We start from the raw sequence: 25678 nt of genomic DNA, 5'->3' as shown, positions 1-25678 counted from the left end.
CACTCACCTGCTACTTATGTATGTATGCATGCATGCATGTCATCTCGCAACTAGGAACTTGACGCGTCATTTCTCCCGCTTTCATCCAACCACCGGCTGCCGTCTCCAAACTCTCTCTTTTGTCCTCTCCCTCTTCGCTGAGCTGTTCCTCACACTTGCGCTCTCTCTCTCTCTCTCTCCTCCACTGGTCCCACACACGGACTCTCTCTCTAAAAGAAAAAAAGTCTCCGTTTCTTCTTCTTCTTCCTCCTCGTGCGATATAAAATCGAGCTACAAAACCCAAATTCAAGCTCTTTTTTCTCTCTCAAATTCTTCCGTGTTTGAGTCCTCTTCTCTCTCTTCTCAATCGAATTAAGTTTTATTAAATTAAATTAATTTTCTTACTTTTAGAGAGCCTCGGCCTCAGACGGCGGAGGATGTTGTAGGCCGCCCCTATTATTTTCTTGTTCCCTCCGTCGCGCTCAGCCGTTCACGTCTGGAGCTCCGCCGCCAGCTCCTCCATTCGATTACAAGGTATGTAATTTGGGCTTGGATTGAGATTGAGATTGCAATCGGGGGGTTGAGTTTTGAGAATTTGTTCATTTCGGGCTTCTGTTTTTGGGAATTTTGTTGAAATTCATGTTGATTTGAAGTTCTCGCAGCTGAAATTGATGTTTATTTTTAGGAATTTTGAAATTCGTCTTCGAAGTCTGAATCTTTGTGTGTCAATTTTTGAAATTGATCGTTGAGGTCTGATCATTTGGTATTGGTGTGAAGAAAATCAAGCAAAGTTATTTGATATTTCAATTTTTTTTATGTTAAAAATAGATAAATTGAGGTAAAAATAGATAAATTGAGGTAAAAATGCCTGCTTGGTGGGGAAGAAAATCAAGCAAGAGCAAAGAAGAGCAAGAGAAGGCAGTCCAGCATAAAAACCCCTACTCTAACCGCAACAGCAACAACTTTGTCATCAAATCTTCGACCAGTAACGATATTAAGAACAAGGAGAAGGACGAAAGGCCGAGGAGCTTCGATGAGCACGTAACGCGGAGATCACCCAGAGCCAGCAGGGAATTTGCTGGCGCTGTTGGTGTCTCTTCTTCTGGCTTTTTGGGTTTTGACTCAGACGGCGGTGAGAGAGCGGCTCATCCCCTGCCTCGCCCATCGGTATCATCCCTGCAGGGTTTGGCTTTGGGAAATGATCAGGGGAATGGGTTAGGATCTGCGTCCGCCTCTGTATCAAGCGTCAGCTCCTCTGGCTCTGACGATCCACTGGTTGCTCAATGCGGTGCTGCTTCCAGCTATAGGTTGGTTTTTTTCTCCACAAAACCCCTGCCTTTTCAGATTAGACATTTTTCTGTTTTTGCACAATTTCGGACTTTTGGCTGGTTTTTCATTCAATTGGAATCAATTCAATTTCATGCTTGTAAGAACTTTAATTCAAACGTTCAGTTCAGTTTCATTCCATATGTATATGATTTAACTGTTTCATTTGTGAATTTATTTTACTTATTGGATATCAACTTAGTAATCAGTTAGCTAAATACTCTTGCCCTCTCCATAGAGTTTTTCTGTCCAAATTTGAGCGACTGTCTGCTACTTTCAGACTTATTTAGCATTAACCACATCATGATGATTGATTGTCTTTGTGTGAGGCCATTTTTTTAGCATTAACGACATCATGATGATTAACATAGTTATTTTAAGCTATAAATCTTACTAGAATAATTATTGACGTGTGTGTTTATGGTAAGAATTAGGACTTGGTACTATCAGAAGTCATACATAATATGTATTAAATTGATGGCTTTATTCTTATATTCCCACAAGATGATTGGATCATTGGAGTATTTTTGATGTGCAACAAGTTTTATATCTCAGATATAAAGAATAATGGCATGTTGAATCTTATCGTCCTATACTGTTCACAGATTTACTGGTGATCCAAAGGTCAGCATGATGCCGAAAAGCCCAGGTCCTAGGTCTAGGGGGCCAACTAGTCCAACATCTCCTCTTCATCCACGATTATGTGCCATGAGTTTGGAGTCTCCAACAGGAAAGCAAGAAGATGGCAAAAGTGTGTGTCATCCTCTTCCGCTCCCTCCAGGTTCTCCAACTAGCCCTTTTGCCTCGCCCAGCAGTAGAACTAGTCCAGTGACTGAAAACTCAACTTGTGCGCTATCAAAGTGGAAGAAGGGAAAGCTTTTAGGAAGAGGGACCTTTGGCCATGTTTATGTCGGATTTAACAGGTGATTTTTACTTTTGTGGTTGGATTGATTGATAAAGAAAGTGAACAACCATGCTCGTAAGTTTTGGGAACTAAATTGAATATTTATTCTTTGGGCAAGGAAACAAAAACTTAAGGCACAAAAATGATTGTATGCCTGCACTTTGCACATTACCCTGGAATATATAAAGGAAACAAAATAGATTCCAAAATGAGGGTACCAAATAATTGTTTTGCAATAATTAGAGTGCAGACAAGATGCCTTCTTACCAAGTATGCATATTCCTTTTCCTAAACTTTTATTTGTGATGTTGACAGTGAAAGTGGGCAAATGTGTGCAATCAAAGAAGTCAGGCTTGTTACAGATGATCAATCGTTAAAAGAATGTCTTAAGCAACTGAACCAGGTAACTTTGTCCAGCTAGCTCTGAAAATATCAGACATGATGCTTTACTCCCATTGAGTTTGTCTTTCGACCTGTCACTGAGCATTTACAGTAAATTTACGTGGCTAGAAATTTCTCTTATCTGATTGTTGGTGCTGACTGGTTGCACCTAACTTTTTGTTGTTGACAGGAGATAAATTTGCTTAGTCAGCTCTCACATCCAAACATCGTTCGATATTATGGAAGTGAATTGGTGAGAGCTAATATACTGCTTTAAATGCTGATAAACATGCATGCCCATTAGCAATCAAAGATTAAAAACACATGCCATTGCCTGAACACATACATTGGTGTGGGGATAGGAAAGGAGAGTGATTGGTTATTTATTTTCAATTGAATGGGTTAGTTGTTGATTTGGACGTTGCATCCTAGCTTGATATCAACTTTGGCTTGTCTTTTTCAGGGTGAAGATGCACTCTCTGTTTATTTGGAGTATGTGTCTGGTGGCTCAATTTATAAACTACTACAAGAATATGGCGCCTTTAAGGAACCTGTGATTCAAAATTATACCAGACAGATTGTATCTGGTCTTGCCTACTTACACGAAAGAAATACAGTTCATAGGTATACGAGTTTTAATACCTATAATGTCTTCATTATCGCCCTTTCCCTAATTTTCAGTCATATGGTGGTTGGGCATATGAATACTTGTCTTCCCTTTATTCTTGGTCGGCAATATTTCTTACTAAATCTAATTTTTTTTTTTTCTTTTCAGAATCCTACAATATTTTTATTCATCTTGTACCTTCCTAATTTGCACAGATAATAATTTATTATATCTTTTTAATTAAAGTTGTGGCAGTTGTATTATATCTTTATAATCTTTTTACTAATTTGTTTTTCCTTGCAGGGACATCAAAGGAGCAAACATATTAGTGGGTCCTAATGGTGAAATCAAGTTGGCAGACTTTGGCATGGCTAAACATGTAAATTGCATCTATCCTCTGCACAATGAAGTCTTAGTGAAGTAATGAAGGCGTAGAATTGCTAATTTATCTCAAACATGAATGTGTCTAGGAAGAGTAAGAATGAAACTGTTAACTATACGATATGTCTTGGCATTCAGGAAATCAGGACAGATTAATTTCACAAGGATCTTTTTTCCTTTTGAGAAACTGCTAGAGGGAAAGAAATATAAGGTTTTACAGAGGTGGTCTGTTGGATATTTAGCAGGTGCTTTGGTTCAAGAGGATATTTTTAAAATATGGAGGAGATAGAGTGTAGGTTATTGGGGATACGGTAAGATCAGACTACACTTTGGGTTTTGGTTTCTCCTCAATTTCGGGAGTTATCATTTTCTCTAATTTGCACATTGAATCGTGGTTAATAAGTTTCATCATTGTATTTCTTATCTGCTGCTTTATACATTAATGAGTTACCAATAAGCAATAATGCTTGCTTCTTAGAGACAATATAAAGAGGGAAATCGTTTCGACGAACTTGAGCACATAGATTTAAGTATCTAAGAGTGGCATTTGACTAAGGAAATCGAAGAATAGTATGTAATTGTTAGTTTTCCTAGTCATTTTTCTAAATCAAATTTGAGAAATCTGATGATTTTATTTTCTGAATCAGATCACAAATTGTGCTTCAATGCTGTCATTCAAGGGAAGTCCTTATTGGATGGCCCCAGAGGTACTCTCTCTTTCTCAACATCTTTTTCCCTCTTTTTTCTTTTGTATTGTTAGTAGCCAGTTCACTGTAGTGGAATTTTCATGTTCATGAAATGTTAATTTCAGGTTGTAATGAATACGAACGGTTATAGCCTTGCTGTGGATATATGGAGCTTAGGATGTACAATTCTTGAAATGGCAACTTCTAAACCTCCTTGGAGCCAGTATGAAGGGGTACGATATACTGTTCAGAACCTAATGCCTTACAAGTTTCTTTGTTATCATCAGCTACAAAGTGTTTGTTGCACCAAAACTTGTTTCCTTACATCGGATTCAACAGGTGGCTGCAATTTTTAAAATTGGAAACAGCAAAGATATTCCACATATTCCTGATCATCTTTCAAACGAGGCAAAGAGTTTTGTGAGGCTATGTTTGCAACGGAACCCATTGGAGCGTCCTACAGCTTCTGGACTTCTAGACCACCCTTTCATTAGGGAGCAAACAACAACAAGATCTTCTAACATCAAAGTAACCAAGGATGCCTTCCCATATGCTTTTCACGGAAGCAGGACGCCGGTAAAGCCTATAACTTTCTACTGCGTTTTTTTAAGCTTTTAGTTTGTGGGCCAAATTACGAATTGATACTTGCTTTGGAGCTAGAAAGCGGCTATAGAAGAAAAACCTATTAAACAATGGACAATTTTCAGGCAACATGGTGTGTGTGTGCGTGCGCGCATGCGCTTAATAGAAGGTTCTGCTTGCTTGAATTGTTTCTACCTTCTAGCATAAATAATGTTATATATTGGTCAAATCATTAAAACTAAGTGCATAATGTGTGAAGGAGGTGAAAGTGTGGAAATTTGTTCCTATAGAAAGAAGTGTGGAATTTAGTTTCTTTACTGGCCTATAGTCTTAAAGTGCTTGAGACTATTCGGAGAAGTTACAATAAAACGTAACTGCAATTTGTTGAACGAATTATTCGCATATTATCATCAATGTTATGTCTTGAATCGTTAAACGAGTATTTCCGACAAGTCTGTATCAAACTTAAGCGCTTGCCCAACCTGATTTCATTTTCGTTTCTTTCTTTGAGCAGCCAGTATTAGAGCTACACTCCAACAGAACAAGTTTCACCTTGAGTGATGCAGATCACACAGCAAAGCCCACAATCGCAACTTCAAGAGATTGGCGGAGCCCTAGGTAAATATATTTTCCTGTCATATCCCCATCGATGTAGTCTGTCGAGCGTGTTATTACGTTAAATGACTCTTTATCAATCTTGGATATGCAGCGAGAATATAAGGATGATTACATCTTTGCCTGTATCTCCTTGTTCAAGCCCCTTACGACAATATGGACAGACACACAAGAGCTCTTTACTTTCTCCCCCTCATCCAACTTATGCCATGATGGGACAAAGTAGTTACAATTTGAGCGACTACTCATCGTATAACAAGCTAAGTCCAACGACGTCGTACACTCTTGATCCCTGGCAGGAAACAACGCTACTTAAAGCCCAAACGCTCGGCAGTTCTCCAAGAGCAAGACCCATTTGAATGTAAATATACTATAGAGAACATAAATTGTCCATTGTCTCCCCCACATCGCCTGATGAACCGGAGTCGCGCTACTTTGAAAGGAAATATTCATTTCATGCGCTCCCCCCCCCTCCCCCTATAGCAATTTTGGTTGTTTATGTTGCCTTCCGTATTGTTATGTAAAAGGAAATTTGAAAACGTGGGAATCGATGGACAACTCTAAACGTGCATTGCATGGGGAAGATGGCGGACCATGCGATCCCGTAACGACGTATTATCCGCGTTGCTGTAAATGGAAGCCGGTCCCTTTTGTAACATTTGATGTTTATACTCTTTGTTCATGGCGAAATATACCGAATGCAGGAATCACACCGTTTTGGTGGGAGATTGGCAGCAGCCGGACAACCGTAGTGATGGTATCCACAGATAGCGGGCGGGTTCATCGGTCCTTTTTTTCCGTTGTGTTCAAAATTCTGTTTCTTCTAACATCTGCATAAAAATAATATTACGTGGATATGGTGATGTGGTTGATCTTGAAAGTCCGACCTTGTTGAAATAAGGATGCTTTAATGAAAAGAGATTGAGATAAGTTTATTTTAACCAAAAATTATCTTATAATTTTATTTAATATAAAAAACCTGAAATTTAATAAAAAGGACAAAATACAATATAATAAGAAAAAAACTAAAACCTCGTAAATAATAAAGAACCTCACGTGCAACACTAATTTTTCTTTTTTCCAGCCAATGCCTCTGACGGAAGTCTCATTCCGTCAGTCCATTCCACCAAAAAGCTGAATTTTTCCATTAGGCTTTGAACCGCGTGAAGTTTGTTGGGGCCGCATTCCCATTAAATATTTGTTTGGTTATGTCCATGTCTCTGTCTGTCACATTTGTTTTCTTTTTTCATGTGGGTCAAGTCACCTTTTTTTTATTTTGGGCCAAATCACCTTTATTTTTTTTTATCTTTTATTTGAGTTTGCACATTTGTGCCCTCACCCCTTTGTCACTTTTTGTATTTCCCTTATCAATGCAATTAGATGATATTATCAGGGAAATAAGTTAAGTAGTTGTGAAGAAAAAAGAAATAATTTAAAACTTGTTATTGCTCTTCAAAATCCTTATCTAAACACAACGTAGTGAAAATCTTGACTCATAAGACTGCAAATCTCCTAGTTTTAAAACTCATTATTTTGGTTCAGTTTCAAAATAGGTGTAATTTTGTTGCAGCTTCAAAAATAGTGTGAGTTATTTTGGTTTAGTTTTAGAAATAATATTGGTTATTTTGGTTTAGTTTCAAAATAATGTGGGTTATTTTGCTGTAATTCCAAAAGTAATGTTTATTTTGTTTCCTTCCAGAAATAATGTAGATTAGTTTGGTTTAATTTTCAAAAATAATGTGGGCTATTTTGTTATAGTTTTGGAAATAATGTGGGCTATTTAGGTTCAGTTTCAGAAATAGTGTGAGTTATTTTGCTGTAGTTCCAGAAATAGTGTGGGTTATTTTGATTCAGTTTCAGAAATAGTATGGTTATTTTGTTATAGTTTCAGAAATAGTATGAGTTATTTTGGTTCTGTTTCATAAATAATGTGAGTCATTTTTCTGTAATTTCATAAATACTATGAATTATTTTGGTTCAATTTCAGAAATAGTGTGAGTTATTTTGCAGTAGTTTTAGATATAATGTGGTTATTTTGGTTCAGTTTTAGAAATAGTGTGGTTATTTTGATTCAGTTTCAAAATATTGTGGTTGTTTTGCTATAGTTTCAGAAATAGTTTCAAAAATAATATGGTCATTTTGCTATAATTCTAAAAATAGTGTTTATTTTGTTCTATTACAGAAATAATGTGTGTTATTTTAGTTTAGTTTTCAAAAAATAGTTACAATCAATAATACTAAAACCAATATAAGAAGCGTATACACTACTTTATAGCTTCCACACCTTCCGACCATGCATATTTGAATAAGGTTGGCATCGTTGGAACCTATTACATTTTTACACTATTTTTTTTTGGTAAAAAAAAAAAAAAAACCTGTGCCCCAACATAAAAACAAGGTTTTTTTCCTTCTAAATTATTTATTTATTTATTGTAAATCAAATCAATCACTTTATTAGACTACAATATTTTATTGAATCTACATTTTTAAAATAATAAAACTACTCTCTAGAACCCAGGTGTTCTTTTACATCCATCATCCTTTTCTATCTTGGTCCTTCTCTTTCTCTCTCTAGCTTCCTCCATCTAAGTTTCAACTTTCGGCTGCTGATGGGCAGCATATTGCCGAAGCGCAGCATCAAACCTTCTATAGATGACCACAATTCATGCTAGAAACATTACAAGGGCTTGAATATTTAAAAAAAAAAAAAAAAAATTAAACGCAGAAGCATCAGCACAGCGCTGCAAACCAAAAGCAAACCTAGATTTCGGTAGGGTCGAAAGATCAGAGGGGCGGAATCCTCACTCTCACTGTCAATTTCCGACGAGTAAAAGGGTGGCCGCCCTTCCTCGTCCATCTGCTCACTTCTCTTCGACAATGGAGGAGCTGCTTCATATATTTGCTTGGGCACCTCAGGGCTCAAAATGTCGCAGGGTACGAAAACGGAGATTGGGTAGAGAGACAGAGATTCGATCAATTCAATTGCAAAATGGTGAAATTGGAATCGAATGGAGAATAAAAACAATAGTAGAGATTAGACGAAGAGATCGAGAAAGGGAGAGAAGATTATACAGGCAAAGACTAGAAGTCAAGGGTAAAATTCAAAACTAATTGCTTGGGCCAATCTCATTGGGCGATTTAATGTTGGATTTGTGCCCACCATAAAAGGGTACTAATGAAAAGTTAAAAAAAAAAAATTTAATAAAAAAATTCTTAAAAATGTATAGTGAATAGTAACAGAGAAATGTATAAATGTGATTTTTCATTAAAAGTAAACAGTACCGGAAGTGTTTTATTAAACATCTATTAAATAAACTTATAATATGATTTTTTGTTAAAACTTAAACTTTCAAGCATTTTTTTTTGTTAGTTTTCCTTTCAAATAATTCCAACGTTTCATATTGGTCCCCTCCAAAACAAACGTTAATTTTTACAAGAGTTTCTGGAAGGCCTGGTCAGTTATGAAAGCAGTTCATCACTAGTTTTTTCCATTCACTTACCAAAACCAAACAGAAAAACAAATCCTAATTTTGTTAATCTTAATATTCAGTTTCTTTAACCATTTATAATTCCTTTTATTATTAACCAGTGTTTATCTCATCGTTCTTCGTTGGTTCGTTCTCTTGTTCTTGTGTGGTTCGATCTCTTTGTGCAGGAGGAAGGCTGACCTAGCACTTTCGAGGAGGGGAAAGAGTCCAAGGCTTCAAGGGTAAAAGGCTTCAACAGTCATCGGATTGACATGGCTGCGGTCGAGGAAGCACAGCAACCACTTTTGGATAATAATGCAGGGGGAGGAGGAGAAGGATCAAGTTCAACTGCCCCAAAGCCAAAACAACCGAAAACCCCAGCACAAAAGGCCATTAGAAAGACCTTCAAAGCCACAGCCCATTTGTCTAATCTTCTCCCCACGGGGACCGTCCTCGTGTTCCAAATGTTCTCCCCCGCTTTCACACGCCAAGGGAAGTGCTCGGCCATCCTCAACCAAACCATGACTCTGCTCCTCCTAACGTTCTGCAGCCTTACCTGCTTCCTTTTGTGCTTGACCGATAGCTTGAGGGACGAACGAGGCAAGGTGCGATACGGGTTGGCAACATTTAAGGGGTTGTGGATGCTCGACGGGTCCAAAATCACAATTGCGCCGGAGGAGGCAGCTAAATATAGGCTAAAGTTCATAGATTTTTTCCATGCCTTCATGTCCATACTTGTATTTGCTGCGGTGGCAATGTTTGATAAAAATGTCGTCAATTGCTTCTACCCCAAGCCATCGGAGGAGGCCAGGCAGCTTTTGGTGGCGTTCCATGTCGGAACCGGTATCGTATGCAGCTTACTGTTTGTTTTATTCCCCTCCAGACGCCATGGAATTGGCTTCCCTCTCTCTCGTAGCTAGCTTGAGAGAATAAAAGTCCAGGAAATTTTTAGGAGAAAGTAGATTCTCATCTCTCTTTTTTCAGCTTCATTGATTGAAGTCTTATTCATTTTTAAATTTTAATCAAGATCCCATGGTTGTAATAAACATCATTAATTATTTTAATAATAAAATATTTTACATATCAAGATAATTAAATTTTATTTCTAAATTATTCATTTAGTGTTAAAGACGTTACATTTGATATATTTGTGACATCCCACATCGCCCAGGAGTGATCCTTATATGTATATTCTCATCCCTACCTAGCACGAGGCCTTTTGGGAGCTCACTGGCTTCGGGTTCCGTAGGAACTCCGAAGTTAAGCGAGAAGAGGGCTAGAGCACTCCCATGATGGGTGACCCTCTGGGAAGTTGCTCGTGAGTTCCCAAAAACAAAACCGTGAGGGAATGGTAAGCCCAAAGCGGACAATATCGTGCTACGGTGGTGGAGCGGGCCCGGGAAGTGGTCCGCCTCAGGCCGGGATGTGACATTGGTATCAGAGCCTATCCCTGGCCGGAAATGTGCCGACGAGGACATCCCACATCGCCCAGGGGACTGATCCTTAAATGTATATTCCCATCCTACCTAGCATGAGGCCTTTTGGGAGCTCACTGGCTTCGGGTTCCGTAGGAACTCCGAAGTTAAGCGAGATGGGGGCTAGAGCAATCCCATGATGGGTGACCCACTGGGAAGTTGCTCGTGAGTTCCCAAAAACAAAACCGTGAGGGAATGGTAAGCCCAAAGCGGACAATATCGTGCTACGGTGGTGGAGCGGGCCCGGGAAGTGGTCCCACCCGGGCCGGGATGTGACAATTTGGTATCAGAGCCTAACTCTGGTCGTGGTGTGCCGACGAGGACGTCGGGCCCCTAAGGGGGGTGGATTGTGACATCCCACATCACCCAGGGGAGTGATCCTTATATGTATATTCCCATCCCTACCTAGCACGAGGCCTTTTGGGAGCTCACTGGCTTCGGGTTCTGTAGGAACTCCGAAGTTAAGCGAGAAGAGGGCTAGAGCACTCCCAGGATGGGTGACCCTCTGGGAAGTTGCTCGTGAGTTCCCAAAAACAAAACCGTGAGGGAATGGTAAGCCCAAAGCGGACAATATCGTGCTACGGTGGTGGAGCGGGCCCGGGAAGTGGTCCCACCCGGGCCGGGATGTGACATTAAAGGATAAATTATACTCTCAAATATATTGTGTGTGTGTGTGTGTGTGTGTATTACATTAATAATTTCGATAAAAATTGAAAATTAACATGATTTTAGTTAAATGATAGTGATAGTTAAGGACAACATGCAAAGTCTTCCCCCCACCTAAACTTATCATTCTATGGCGAAATTTATAGTTGTTTATTAATGAGAATTCCATAATTTGGGGATTAAAAATATTAAAGGATAAATTATACTCTCAAATATATTGTGTGTGTGTGTGCGCGCGCGCGAGCGCGCATTACATTAATAATTTCGATCAAAAATTGAAAATTAACATGATTTTAGTTAAATAATAGTGATAGTTAAGAACAGCATGCAAAGTCTTCCCCCCACCTAAATTTATCATTCTATGGCTATAAATTTGTCCAAAATGATCCCATGTTAATCTCATTGCTACGATCTATCAGTGAAGCAATTCCTGAAGACTAGCTTAATTAATAACCACGATAGTTCAAGAGAGAAATATGGGGTCAGAAAGTCAGCCTCTTGTGGTTCCTGTTGTAGACTTATCCAATGAAAACTTGAAGCCTGGAACGGATGCATGGCTGTTGGCATGCAGACAAGTACAGCATGCACTAGAAGAGTACAGCTGCTTTGAAGCGGTTTACAAAAAAGATACTTTGGAAACTCGCAACTCCATTTTCTCTGCAATGAAAGATCTTTGTGATCTTCCATTCGAAACTAAAACGCAGGAGACCAGTGATAAGCCTCTCCACAGCTATTTTCCCCCAAGTCCGATCTTTCCTCACGATTTTTCCACGGGGATTGAGAGTCCAGAAACTGTAGAAGGAGCTCAAAAGTTCACTAGTATCATGTGGCCCGCAGGAAATGAACGTTTTCGGTATTTTGTTTCTCACTCCTAAATTTTCTTTTTCTTTTACTGCATGTACAAGGGATTGTTTGGAGAAGTTTTCGCGGAAGGGTTAAAAGTGTTTTTTTTTAATTATTTTTTTTAATTTTAATTTTTTATGATTAAAAGCGTTTTTTTTACTATGTTTGGTAAAAAAAAAAATTTTAAATTGCTTTTATGCTTGACGTTTCTTTAAAAATCACTTCCAACTATTTTGTCAAGAAGCACTTCTAACTATTTTTTGGCTTTCAAAAACTACTTGGATCTTAAAATAAGTACATATGTTGGGATATTGAATATAGACCACACATTTAGACAAGATTTCACTTTGATAAATGATATTGATATGTAGTATGCCGACATAAGCATGTGTTATTTGAAACTGGTAAAGAAATTAATTTCAACATTGATATCGTGCCTAACATTGCGGAACTCTTTGTTCTTGTAACTAGTTATACTGTTCAATCCTACTCAAAGATGTTGGTAGAATTGGATCAAATGGTGACAAGAATGGTGTTTGATATTTATAGGGTGGGGAGGCTTTATGACTCTCACAAGGCATCCGCCACTTACCAGCTTAGATGCATTGAATATCAAACACAGACTATACAGCGGACGAATAAGAATGATGTGAGACTGTTTCCTCACACAGACAAGTGTTTCACAACCATCGTGCATCAAAATGAGGTCAATGGTCTGCGGATCAAAACAAAGGCTGGCCAATGGATTGATTATGCACCTTCTTCACCTTCATCTTTTATAGTAATTGCATCCGATGTACTCATGGTGAGAGCCACTTTCGCATAATATATTATTCTAGCTTATACTATTACAAACTATTGTAATTTTACAGGATTTGGGTACAAGGCGCAAACGCACATTGCCTTGACTAACTGTTTTATCTCACATTTTTTTCTACTTTCATTTGGTAGGCATGGAGTAACGACAGGGTATGCGCATGTGAGCATCAAGTCATCCTGGAACAGAAGAAAATAAGATATTCGGTGTCATTATTCTCATATAAAAATGATATTGTGCAAGTACCTGAAGAGCTAGTTGATAACAAACACCCCTTACGATATAAGCCATTTGATCACTTTGATTTCCTTCGTTTCTTTCTAACTGAGGCGGGACAGAAAGCTAAGCATGCTATCAAAGCCTACTGTGGTATTTGAGATCTGTTTTTAGATTCTTGTGTAAATATAGATACCGATGGCTTCTTCTGCAGCTTCTCTATTGAATGTAATGTGTGATTTCTTTTTAGCTTTTACTGAATAAAAAAAGTTGTGGTGTTGTTTTTTCCGATGCGTTGGTCTCTCAATTTTTTTCTTCACGTCTCATCCACTTTATGGCATCTAACCCTCCCATCTCCAACTCCCCTCATCCAAGGTGTCTTCAACACTCAACAGTATTGAACGATACATAACATATATAATCGTGGATCAAACTGTCCAAGTAAGGAAACCAAGATTTACTGTGGACAGATCTGAGATTTCCTGGTAATTGTTATGAAAACTCAAGCACATGACCTATAAATGGAGCCAAAAGCCTTCAAGCTCAGGATCTTTGTCAAATTCAATCTTTGCGATTAAACAAAACCTCGAGTGATTCTCCAACAAACCCAACAGTTTTCATCACAAACTCAATTGTTCTTATGCAAAACTCTCTTAGCTCTTCAGCTACAATCTCAAAGCTTTCCTTTGAAACAAACCTACCTACGATGCCTGAGATCTAAAACCTTTAGAGTTTTGCCATCCTGTAGTATGATTCAATTGATGTGCAATTCCAACCACTCTAACTAATTTCCTCTCTAAGGCGCATGTTTTGTACTAAGTCCAATCTGACACCAGTGATCATGATGGACTTCTCTAACATTATCTCACATTTCATGGCCTGAATGTTGCTAGAGTTTATTGCTTTCTTTACATTTTCGGTCAATTTGCGTTTCAAGTTATGTAGATCAACTAATCGGCCTAGATTTTATTTTTGTAAATGTTTATAATTTTGACTCCATCATGAAATGATTACATTAATTATGTTTCTCATTTTAGTTCCTATTTCGATTTCTTTTACTCTTTGGGCAAGCATATACAAAGCCACACTAAATTTTAAGTCTTCGTTCGCTCGAGCCACATAAAAGAACTTAACTGAAAAAGCGTCATACTTGGTGCACAATCATTTAATTAAGAAGTTAGATTTACGCGCAACTTTCTCACACACTTGAACTATTTACAATAAAGTTACTTTGAAAATTCACAACTCCATTTGTTCTACGATAAAGGGTCTTTCTGATCGTCCGTTAGAAAACTAAAATGCAGAAGACCATATATGCTGTAAAATTAAATTTTATGTTCAAAATTGACATCACTTTTAGAGATGGTCTTACGACTATTTTGGCCAACATCCACTCTCCTCACTATGAAGGAGCTCCAACATCCTTCGAAGGAGCTCAACAGTTCACAAGTATCATGTGGCCAGCAAGAAATTACCCTTTTTGGTAAGAAAGTGCTAGAAAGACTATATGTTTGTATATTTGGTATATCATCTGATGTGTCAAGTGATGTATATGTGTCGTGTCAACTAATAAGTTTATCTCATGTTGGTTGTATGAATCACTTGTCATATAGTATGATACTTCAATATGATATAAATATGTAGTCTCCCTATTACTCTTTTCAGTATTGATCTACTCACTACAAAGTTTTCCTATTTTTTATGAATGTACATATGGGCCTGTTTGCGGAATGATATTGGAATGGCTAAAAAGCACTTCTAGTTGCATTTGTTAACCTTGTAGATGAAGTTCTATAGCATTCCTAATAGAGAAGAATTCAAGAGCTTTGACAGCGAAAGAAGAGAGAAAAGTAAAACTGTATCAAAATGTATTTCTTCTTATTTTCTTAATGTGTAAGCAACTGTACTTGAGTATTTATACAACAAACACAATAGACTACAAAACTAACAACTACTCTTAATCCTTTGACATTTGTCATCATCTAACCTATTTACTTAATATCTCTAACATCTTCCCTCAATCTCATACTTAGAGAATCTTAGCATGAGATTGTTACAATGTATACGAAACAAAGTGGAACTTAATCCTTTTGTCAGAATGTCTACAAACTGCTTCTGAGATGAAACAAACTGCACATAAAGCTGATGCTTGGCAACTCTCTCCCTGACACAGTGTACATCGATCTCAATATGTTTTGTTTTTTGATGTTGAATAGGATTGAATGACAACACTATAACAGAAAGATTATCACAAAACAAAACAAGAGGAAATAGTAATGGAAATGCAGAAAAACCAGAAGTTGTTTAATCTAATCTAGCTCAGCAGCAGTGGATGATAGTGCCCGATACTCAGCTTCAGTAGAAGATTGAGAAACTGTTTGTTGTTTCTTGGAAAACCAAGAAATAGGATTATTACCCACAAATACCACTAAACTAGTGGTTGACCTTCGGTCATTAGAGTCACCGGCCCAATCAGCGTAAACCATCTACAAGACTTCTATATAACATTGGATTATTGTAAGGATCACCATCATCCTTAAGCAACCTATTGTAAGGAAGATAGGAAGTATCACAAGCCTTAGAATCAAGCATCTTAGTTTTGTTTAATAAGTCTTGAACATACTTATGTTGGGAAAGAAATAAACCATTGGCAATCTTGGTAATTTGTATTCCCAGGAAATAATGCAAAGAACCTAAATCCTTGATATCAAACTCAATAGTCAATGCTGAAATCACTTGTGAGATAACTGTGGAAGCACTGCCAGTTACTATTATGTCATCGACATAAAGTAACAGAACTACAATATCAAAACCAATAACTTTCACAAAGAGAGATGAATCTAAATATGTATTATGGAACCCCAATTTTGGAAGAAATGCAGTGAACTTCTCATTCTAAGCCCTTGGGGCTTGTTTCAAACCATAAGTGATTTGTGAAGCCTATAGACCAAATGAGGATGTAATAGATCCTTAATGCCAGGTGGCTGAGCCATATAAATTTCTTCCTACAAAATGCCATGTAAAAATGCATTTTTCACATCCAGTTGCCTTAAAGGCCAATCAAAATAAGCAGCTAATGCCAAAAGCATTCTTACTATTGTAGGCTTAACTACCGAACTAAATGTCTCAATATAATCAACTCCAGGTTCTTGACTAAAGCCCTTGGCCACCAATCTGGCTTTATGCCTTGCAACAGAACCATTAGCATGTCTTTTTATCTTGAACACCCATTTACAACCCACCAAGTTCTTGTTTACAGGTAGATCCACCAAACTCCAAGTATCTTGTGTATGTAATGCTGCAATTTCTTCCTTTATAGCATTGAACCAAAGGGGACACTTAAGAGTAGACTTATATGTAGCTGGTTCCATGACTGATAAATTAACTAAAGAAGATGCAGATAATGCAGACAAAAGAGTTTTCTTCTTAATAATGCCACTCTTACTCCTGGTTTGCATAGGATGGAGATTGAGTGGTGGAATATCTAACACCATTGGAAGAACCTTAGGATAATGATCAAGCACCATAGGAGGCTGAGAAAATACATGTACTGCATCAGTAATGGACCGAGAGGAATCATTGGTGGAAGTGGCTGGAGAAGGTGTAAGTTGGGGTTAAGAATGGAACTGAACATTAGTAGATGTTGTAGGGGAACTAGGGGAATGAGATGAGGCTGGCGAAGGTGATGAAATCTCTGTAAGCACATGACCTGCTAAATTTGGACTTGATAATGAAGATGGCACTATTATATTATTAGGAGTCACAAAAGGAACATGACATGATACAGGTTCAAGATGTGTAAGTGGAGATGAGATTTTTGATTTTGGAAGAGTTAATAAGTCTGTATATGGAAATTCTTGTTCAAAGAAAACCACATGCCTAGAAATATACACTTTCTTGTGAGGTACATCATAACAAATATACCCTTTATATTTTGAGGCATATCCCAAAAAACCACATTTAATGGTTTTAGCAAGTAACTTTGTGGTATTATATGGCTTAAGGATAGGGTAACAGGTACAACCAAATATTTTAAGATGATAGAACATGATCAATACCAAATAAACTCTGAAATGGTGAGTTATTGGATAAAACAGGTGATGGTACAACCAAATATTTTAAGATGAGAGAACAGGATCAATACTGAATAAACTCTGAAATGGTGAGTTATTGGATAAAACAGGTGATGACATTCTATTAATAAGATATATGGTTGTTTGACATGCAAAAGACCAAAACTGAGAAGGTAGTCTTGCTGTTTGAAGTTAAGTAATTGTAGTTTCAATAATGTGCCTATGTTTCCTCTCAGCTAAACCATTATGCTCAAGGGTGTAAGGACAAGATTTATGATGTGAGATCCCCTTGTTTAAAAGAAATGTTTGAAGTTTGTGAGAAATACATACCACACCCCCCCCCCCCCCCCAAAAAAAAATCACTTTGTAGAACTTTAATGGTTTTTGAAAACTGATTGAGGACAAAAGAATAAAAGGTAATGTAAATGGCACAAAGATCAGATTTATTCACAAGAGGAAACAACCAACAAAATCTGGTACATTCATTTACAAATGTAACATAGTATTTGAAGCCATCAACTGACAAACAAGGTGCAGGACCCCAAAGATCACTACGCACCACCTCAAAAGGTTTTACAAACTTATTAACATTGACTGGAAAAGGTATTTTACAAAACTTTCCTTCTAAACAACTTTGACACATAATAGGTGAAGAATCCTTAGTACATGATAAGTTGGCTTTATTCAACATTAAGGTAACAATGGGATTAGAACAGTGACCTAATCTTTGGTGCCAAATTGAAGAATTAACCAGCTGCCCAAGAAGTGCTTTAGCTTGGTGAATTGGTTTAAAAACCCCAAGATTGGAAGTGGCAAGAGATGAAATTGGGTAGAGTCCATTACTGCACAACCCTTTGAATAGTATCATCCATGTGGGCTTGTCCTGAATCCAGAAAGCAAATGCATAAAAAATGAGCCAACAATTATTGTCAAGGCAAATTTTGTGCACTGACAACAAATTCTGAGTTAACTAAGGAACATATAACATAGAGTTTAGTTTAATAGGTTGAACATAATTTAGCTTAAGTATTGCCAACATGAGATACACGCAAACCTTCACCATTAGCTGTTTGAATGACTTCATTAGAGGGATATGGAGATGTTAGAGCAAGATTAGTCAAATCTGCAGGATTTGTTGCTCCCGAATTAGTAAGCCAAATCTGAGGAGTAGACTATGGAGTAGGCTGAGAGTGCTGAGAAAGAACAAAATGCATAGCTTGCATAGATTACTGAGGAAATTGAGGAGATGCCACTAAAGACTGATAACCTTGTACTCCATTGAAAGGAGAAAATGAAGAAGACCCTTGCTGATATGAGGTTCCAGAACTAGAACCAATATAGTTAGGGCCTTTATCATAATGAAAACAAAACCAAGTTGCATGATTTGTTTTACCACATATTTGACACTAAGTTCTTGTGGGTGGTTTGGAAACACAAAAAGCTACAGAATGATCCTCAGTGTTACATAACTGGCAAATAACCATTTGGGGAGCTGAAGAACTTGAAGAATAAAGACCTGGTGGTTGACCAAGAACTCCAGGAGTTGGTGTAGGAATAACATGGGTTTGAGTTGGATTAAATTTCCTAGAATTAAAGTTTCTAGGACCTTGATTGAACTTGCCTTTACTTCGGTTCTTATTACCATTAAAGTTCCGGAAATTACCAGTCACAAACTGAGATTGTCCATTTCCACCAGAGAATGACCCTTGTGATACTTATGGGGAATTATTAGCAACCATTGCAGATATAAATGGAGCTTGAGTATTAGATTCAATTATCGTCTCTTTAGCAAGCAACTGAGACCTGAATTCCTTCATTAAGATCACATTTTCGCAACCCCTAATAACACACCGAAATGTGTTGTACTCAGCAGGTAAGCCATTAAGTGCAAGAATAACAATATCTTCATAAGCAAAAGGAACACCAGCAGCTGAGAGATAATCTCTTGCTTCCTTAATCTTTTGTAAGTATTAAGCAACTGAATCAAAACCTTTCTTGATTGTTTGAAGATTAGACTTCATTTGGAATATGCTAGTCCGAGAAACAGTAGAAAATTGTTCCTTTAAGCAAGTCCAATAGATCCTGAGAGCAAGTACTACCAATTGCACAAGACATGGCTACAGGGGATAGAGTAGTAGTAATCAATTGCATAAGAGCTCTATCATGCATCATCTATATACGATACTCATCAGTTTCAACAGATGTGGATGAATTAGAAACTACTCCAGAGTCTCCAAATTGAGGATTGAAGCAAGCAGGACATGGATTCGTACCGTCAACAAATCCCATAATCCCATTACTTTCAAGCAGTAATTGCATTTGAAAATTCCAATTAAGATAATTCAAGTCATCAAGTTTAACACTCACAGATGTGGAAATTGATGAAATAAGTACAGTAATTGGAGACTGAACAAGTTTTAATTGAGAAGCAATTACCATGATTGCAAATCAATAAGCTGCAAATTTTGGAATTGAAGAAGAATTAGCAATCGGGAATTATAACAAACACCTAGTAGGCATAGGACGAAGTCTCGGAGAAGACGAAGAACAAATTCCAAAAGTTGATGAAACCCTAGAATCGCATAGAGAGAACTCGAAGTCAAAGCTGCCAAAAGATGATGAGCAGCAACACTGAGCACAGAGAAGACGAAGAAGAAGAGCTCTAAACAGTAGCGGAAGCAAAAGGATCAGAGATCAAGCGTTAGCTATGGCAACGATTGATACCATGTTAACCTTGTAGATGAAGTTCTATAGCATTCCTAATAGAGAAGAATTCGAGAGCTTTGACAGAGAAAGAAGAGAGAGAAGTAAAACTATATCAAAATGTATTTCTTCTTATTTTCTTAATGTGTAAGCAATTGTACTTGAGTATTTATACAACAAACCCAACAGACTACAAAACTAACAACTACTCTTAATCCTTTGACACTTGTCATCATCTAACCCATTTGCTTAATATCTCTAACAACATTTGCCATTAAAATTTACGTGTTTTTAAGTTCTACAAGTGCTTTTTGAAAAACACTTGTCAAATGATTCTTCAAGAGGTCATTCATGAAGAAGCATTTAGATTTTGAATAAACTAATAAAAGCACTTTTAGGCTTCTGACACAAGCATAGTATACTATTCAAAACTATGGTAAAAGAGCATTTTGGGGTTAGAGGGTCGCCTCAGGTCGGACAGAAGCTGTTTTCATGTGATGTTTACAGGAGTAGGATTCTCTTTCCTTTCATCCCCTCCTATTTAAACAGTTACGATTAAGTCACGTCTACATCTTGTTCTGAATTTTTTATATAAAGAATAAGACAAAAAGAAGAGTGTGAGAGAAAATGATGGTAATAGAAGGGGAGAGAATCCTACTTCGTGTTTACAACCTGTTTAATCCTCTATCTCCGCTTGGCCATTTATTTTCTTTTTTGGGTATTGTTGGCCATCTTTCTGGGACTGGAGTGGTTTTGCCTTTTCATGTATGTTTTCCCCTTTTTCAATGAAATTATCTTTCGACAAAAAAAAAAAAAAAAAAAAAAAGGACACACACACACACACACAAAGATATATAAATTGCGTCTACTTATCGTTGTCTTTGTTCTTTGAACTAGTGAGAGTGTTCATTCCTTCTTAAAGGTGGTGGTAGAATTGGATCGAATGGTGACAAGAATGGTGTTTGATACTTATGACTCTCACAAGGCATCAACCACTTACCAGCTTAGATGCATTAATTATAAACCACAACATACGAATGAGACTGATCTGGACTGCTTCCTCACACAGACAGGAATTTCACATCCAAACAACACCAAAATGATGTCAATGGTCTGCAGATCAAAACAGAGGATGACCAATGGGTTGAGGCAGCACCTTTTTCACCTTCATCCTTTCTAGTGTTGGCAACCGATGCACTAATGGTGGGTAACTTCCACATTTCATGTCATTCCAGCTTAGATTGTTATATTGCATGTTTTTCTTTTACAAAGAAAAATTATACACTCGTTTAATTTACAGAAACGTAAATTCAAACTCGGGTGTAAGAGGATGAACACAAACTGCAGTAGGTAACTTAACTCACCTTTTGTTTGTTTTATTTTTCTATTTTCATTTTGCAGGCATGAAGTAACGACGGAATAACCTTGTGTGGGCATCAAGTCATATCAAAGAGAACAAAACAAGATATTGACTGGCATTATTCTCATATAAAAGTGATGGAATTGTGCAAGTACCTGAAGAGTTTGTTGTAGACAAACACCCCTTCAGATATAAGCCATTTGGTCATTTCGATTACCTCCGTTTCACTCAAAATGTGGAGACACACAAATTTAAGAGTCCTATCGAAGCCTACTGTGGTCGTCAAGATCCCTTTTGATCTAAAAGGCACCTACCTTACTGTTAATTTGTTGTCTTCCTTTCGTTTCTTGCTGTTTCTCTACTGCATGTAATATTATTGTAATGAACAGAAGTTTTTTTTTTTTTTTGGGTGTTTAATATCTCTTTTTGTTGGCACCGTCATTTTCTTAGACTCTTAGTGTTGCATAAAATAGTTCAATAGAATGTCACACCTAGCATAGCATAATCTTTTTGTATCGAAGAATATGTTGGTGGCTTCATGCGGCAGCTTTTCTACTGCATGTTGTTGGAATTTGATTCAAGCCCCTACTCAACAGGACTTTTCTCCCAAGAGAGAACCCCATTTTCGAAAGTAGGGACTGAAAAAAATCCATTGAGCCGAGTTTATTTAATTCTATCTTCATTCTGTTTATGTCGTCATACATAAGCATATTCATTTGTTCAATAGTCATATGTTACAATACCGTTGCTATTATCCTTTGGTACGATATTATGTCCTATTAAAATCACTATATTATCATATAATGGTGCTATAGTGAGGAGGGACTCATTTATATATAAAGAGAGTAATTCACCCTTCGAGAGTGATTCCATTACCTTCTTCTCTCATCTCCATATAATCTCCTTACTGAATATTGGTCTGTATTGAGTTCCTCAAGCTTGGTGACTCGACTAGACATTGGGAGTGCACGATAATATAAAAGTGGGCTGTCGAATCCTAAAGACCGGACGTCATCATTCCTGCTGCACAGTGGTACTAGACCTGTAAACGGGTCGAGTTATTGGGTTTGGGTCCAACCCGTTAAGTTAATAGATCATCTGAATCCAACCTGTTAAGTTAACGGGTCATCCGTTTCAACCCGTTAACCCTTTTTTTTGTTTTTTTTACACTGTGTAAGAAAGAAATCTTAGCATCCTATTGCTTGTGCTAGCCACCTCCTTTTTTCATTCGGTTTGTGTGCATATGCAAGTCATGGAGTGATTTGATGAAACAACTGAGTGAGCAATGATGTAACAAAACAACTGAGTAAGCAATGAGCATACAATAGAGTTTTGTATTGAACTACATCAATCAGCAAATTCTGATCACAACCCAATTCATGATTTAGCATATAGATATGAATTATTGAAAGAGAGAGAGTTGGTGAGACGTGCATCAATCGATCAGCATGTGCACACCAAAAAATTCAGGAGCCAACAAAAAAATCCAAGACCTAAAACTTTTCTCCAAATTCTAATCAAAACCTAATTCCCGAGAGGCCGAGACGAAGGACGATCTCAGCTCCTTCACCGCCGCTGAGGCGGCTTCTTCGTCATGGAAGAAAAAGTAGCTCTCAATTCTAATAAAAAACTGAGAAAAATAGTCGAAAATATAATCTGCAGAAACAAAAAAGTAATCGCAATGGAAGAAGAGGTGAAAGGGAATCGGAACTTACCGGAGAGAGGGTGGCAGAACTCAATAAACAGCAGCCCCGGAGAGGAACGTGCAGGCCGGGTTTGAACGTGAGCGAACAGACAGAGAGCTAGGTTTTCTATTCCAACTATGAAATTACACAAAAGTCCTCCCTAATGGGTGTTAATGGGTGCTAACGGGTTTCACAGGTTGACCCAAAATGACCTGTTATTTAACCGGTGACTGACGAATTGACCCGTTAACAACCTAACCCGTTAAACACCCATCCAAATACTAGTTTTAACAGATCGGGTTCAAAATGCCAGCCTATGTGGTACTACCCTAGAGAGGGGACAAAATCGGTTGTAAGGACAACGGACTACTGTACTTCAGTCATTTGTGTTAAGAAGTCAATGATATGAAGATTCCTGATATGGTGGCTTAGAATAGGAAACAAAGTTTGTAACTGATTTGTATTATTTCTTATCAACATAGTGACTGTGTGGTCTTTGTATCGGATGGAAAGAAATCATTTGGCCAAATATAATTGTTACATGGTATCCAGAGCTAGGTTAAAACACTAGTTCTTTTTCTGCCGCTGTTTCCCTTTGCCTCCTGTCTAAGACACAAGCAGCGAGTTTTCTTCTTTTTTTTTTTTTTTTTTTTTATGTCGTCCACCTTAGCCATGGTTAAGGATTCAGACTTCGAGCGAAAGCAAGCCTGATGCCAAGCTGATGCTTCCAATCCATTGTTTTTCGTCATTCAGACCACCCCATCGTTTGTTGGCAATCCGGCATCGGTGGAGGAAAAGAAAATCAATGAGTTTAAATATGATTACCCTACTCTAACTAATATCGAGATTTTTTGAGATAAAATCTCACACATGACGGATTGGGCATATGGTCGTTAGAGTGGGGTTGTCACCAGGAAGTGTGGGCTTGGAAACAAACTAAAATTTCAACATGTATCAGAGTCCACGGTTACGGGCCCATGCAAGCCAAAAACTTGTCATCAGGAAGTGTGGGCTTGGAAACAAGTTTGGATTTTTAACATAGAGCATGTCTTTGAGTTCTTAAGAGACACTTTCTGAAAAGATTGAAAACAAGTCGAAAACAAGTTTGGACTCCATTGGAACTGACCTCTGAGTTTTAATTGCTAATGTGTGTATCTTCATATGTGAACCACTAAATGTGGTTACAGGTGAGGGGATGTGTTGGCAGTCCCACATCGATGGGGGGAAAGAAAACCAATGGGTTTAAATATAATTAACCTACTCTAACTAATACCGAGGTTTTTTGTGGTAAAACTCTACACTTAAAGGATCAGGCAGGTGGTAAGGTTGAAAACAGTATCGATATCGTTAGAATGGAATCCTCCGAGCCCATTTATCTAAAAAATTTCAACAATCGTGGTGTTGGTCTAGAAGCCCCTTTATGTGGACAACTATTAAACCTGGCCCCGAGCAAAACAAACGTGGTCTTGTTGATGGCACTGTTACAAACCCTCCGCCGAAACCAAGTCCGACAACCATGCTACAAGGAAGAGATGCAACGGCATGATTGCTGCCTGGATCATCAATTCAATTGATTATGATATTTCAGACAGTATTCTCTACATGACTAGTGCTCATGCAATTTGGGAAGAATAGCAACGGCGGTATTCTCAAAGCAATGCCCCTCGGATTTTTCAGTTGCAACCAAAAATTGTTTCTTTCTCAAGATCAACTCTCTGTTGTCGCTTACTATACCAAATAGAAAAGAGTCTGTGGATGAGTTATCGTCTTACAGTGATTCATCCTCCTGCACGTGTGGTGCCCAAAATGAGAAAACCAGTGATTCAAGAAGATTGCAATTCCTTATGGGACTCGACGATTTATATAGTGTAATCTAATCCCTTACTTAGTGTACGTTAGGCTTACCTCTCGATCTCATACGAGGAGAGACAGTGTTCTTTGAGCATTCCCCGGACCACCACTGAAACAGCGACCATGGCAGTCCTTTAGGGCCAGGATTCACATCAGGTTCTTCTACTCGCTAACCCCTTCATTGTACGCATTGCGATCAAGACTACCACACCATTAACACTTGATACAAATTGCATGGGTATCCATCTGACAACAAATCCAATCAACGTGGTGGCAATCAATCCAATCGAGACTACGACTCTTCGTCAACAAATCAAGTTTCTAATGAAGGGCCCCCTATGCAGAAAATGCAATCCTGATTCTCAATTTCAACAAATTCTCAACATTATGCTGCCACAACTACCAAAGGTTTGTCAAAAATCCTTTGCACCTCCATCGATGGATTATCGATATCGGTGCGATGGATCACATAGCCTCCTCACCGGGATTGCTCACTAATGGTGTCAAAAACACTAATTTGTCACCAGTTTTATTGCCAAGTGAAGAATGTAAGATATGAGTATCAATCATATAATAGAGCTAATAATGATATGGAAAAGTTCTGATTAAAAGCTGTAAGTTATCGTAAGTGTTTTGGGATAATAGAATTGAGAGTTGTTCAAACCTTTTGGGATTGAAACTTAGTGCTGGAACTCTTATAGACTCATGATTCATTGTGCTTAATATGGTTTAATTCCTAGACTGATTCTAATAGGGAATAGTTAAGGGAATACCATATAAAGCCTAAGCCACTGCTATTGCAAGCTCTTGGTTCATTGTTGTCCCAAGTCCTATTGATTGGAAGAGCTATTGTTTTCTTGTTAAAGAGGAGAAGGTTTTAAGTACAAGGAACTCAAAATCAATTTCATTAAATGTGACAACCCGTTTTTAATTTTATAATTTTATTAATTTTAAATGAGTGATTTGATGAAAATGCTCCTAGAGGTAAGGATTTTGATTTCCGTTGACCATCGGTTAGAGGGACATATGACTCATTCTTTTAGTGTATTTGCGTAGTTCTC

The 25678-nt window shown here is 37.7% G+C and overlaps 3 protein-coding genes and 1 pseudogene across 3 annotated transcripts; all 4 read left to right on the top strand.

Moving 5' to 3' along the window:
* Positions 1–173: 173 nt before the first annotated feature.
* On the top strand, positions 174–5918 carry LOC103938937 (mitogen-activated protein kinase kinase kinase 3). The gene is made up of 12 exons (XM_009348988.3): positions 174–513; positions 808–1286; positions 1911–2228; positions 2525–2612; positions 2781–2843; positions 3054–3214; positions 3501–3576; positions 4226–4285; positions 4390–4497; positions 4604–4840; positions 5361–5464; positions 5556–5918. The coding sequence occupies exons 2-12, from the start codon at positions 844–846 to the stop codon at positions 5818–5820; spliced, it is 1923 nt and encodes a 640-aa protein (XP_009347263.2). The 5' UTR covers positions 174–513; positions 808–843; the 3' UTR covers positions 5821–5918.
* Positions 5919–8927: 3009 nt separating this feature from the next.
* On the top strand, positions 8928–9954 carry LOC103960740 (protein DMP7-like). The gene has a single exon (XM_048569202.1). It carries the CDS (start codon positions 9201–9203, stop codon positions 9846–9848), a length of 648 nt encoding a protein of 215 aa, XP_048425159.1. The 5' UTR covers positions 8928–9200; the 3' UTR covers positions 9849–9954.
* Positions 9955–11530: 1576 nt separating this feature from the next.
* On the top strand, positions 11531–13236 carry LOC125470203 (probable 2-oxoglutarate-dependent dioxygenase AOP1). The gene is made up of 3 exons (XM_048568882.1): positions 11531–11922; positions 12384–12717; positions 12864–13236. The coding sequence occupies exons 1-3, from the start codon at positions 11546–11548 to the stop codon at positions 13104–13106; spliced, it is 954 nt and encodes a 317-aa protein (XP_048424839.1). The 5' UTR covers positions 11531–11545; the 3' UTR covers positions 13107–13236.
* Positions 13237–14164: 928 nt separating this feature from the next.
* Positions 14165–21379, top strand: LOC125470377 (annotated as a pseudogene).
* Positions 21380–25678: the final 4299 nt, after the last annotated feature.

This window comes from the organism of the source record quoted next, unplaced genomic scaffold (assembly GCF_019419815.1).
Source record: "Pyrus x bretschneideri cultivar Hongxiangsu unplaced genomic scaffold, Pyrus_bretschneideri_v1 Contig5, whole genome shotgun sequence".
NCBI classification, from domain to species: Eukaryota; Viridiplantae; Streptophyta; class Magnoliopsida; order Rosales; family Rosaceae; genus Pyrus; species Pyrus x bretschneideri.
This window is presented reverse-complemented; position numbering and strand designations above follow the sequence as displayed.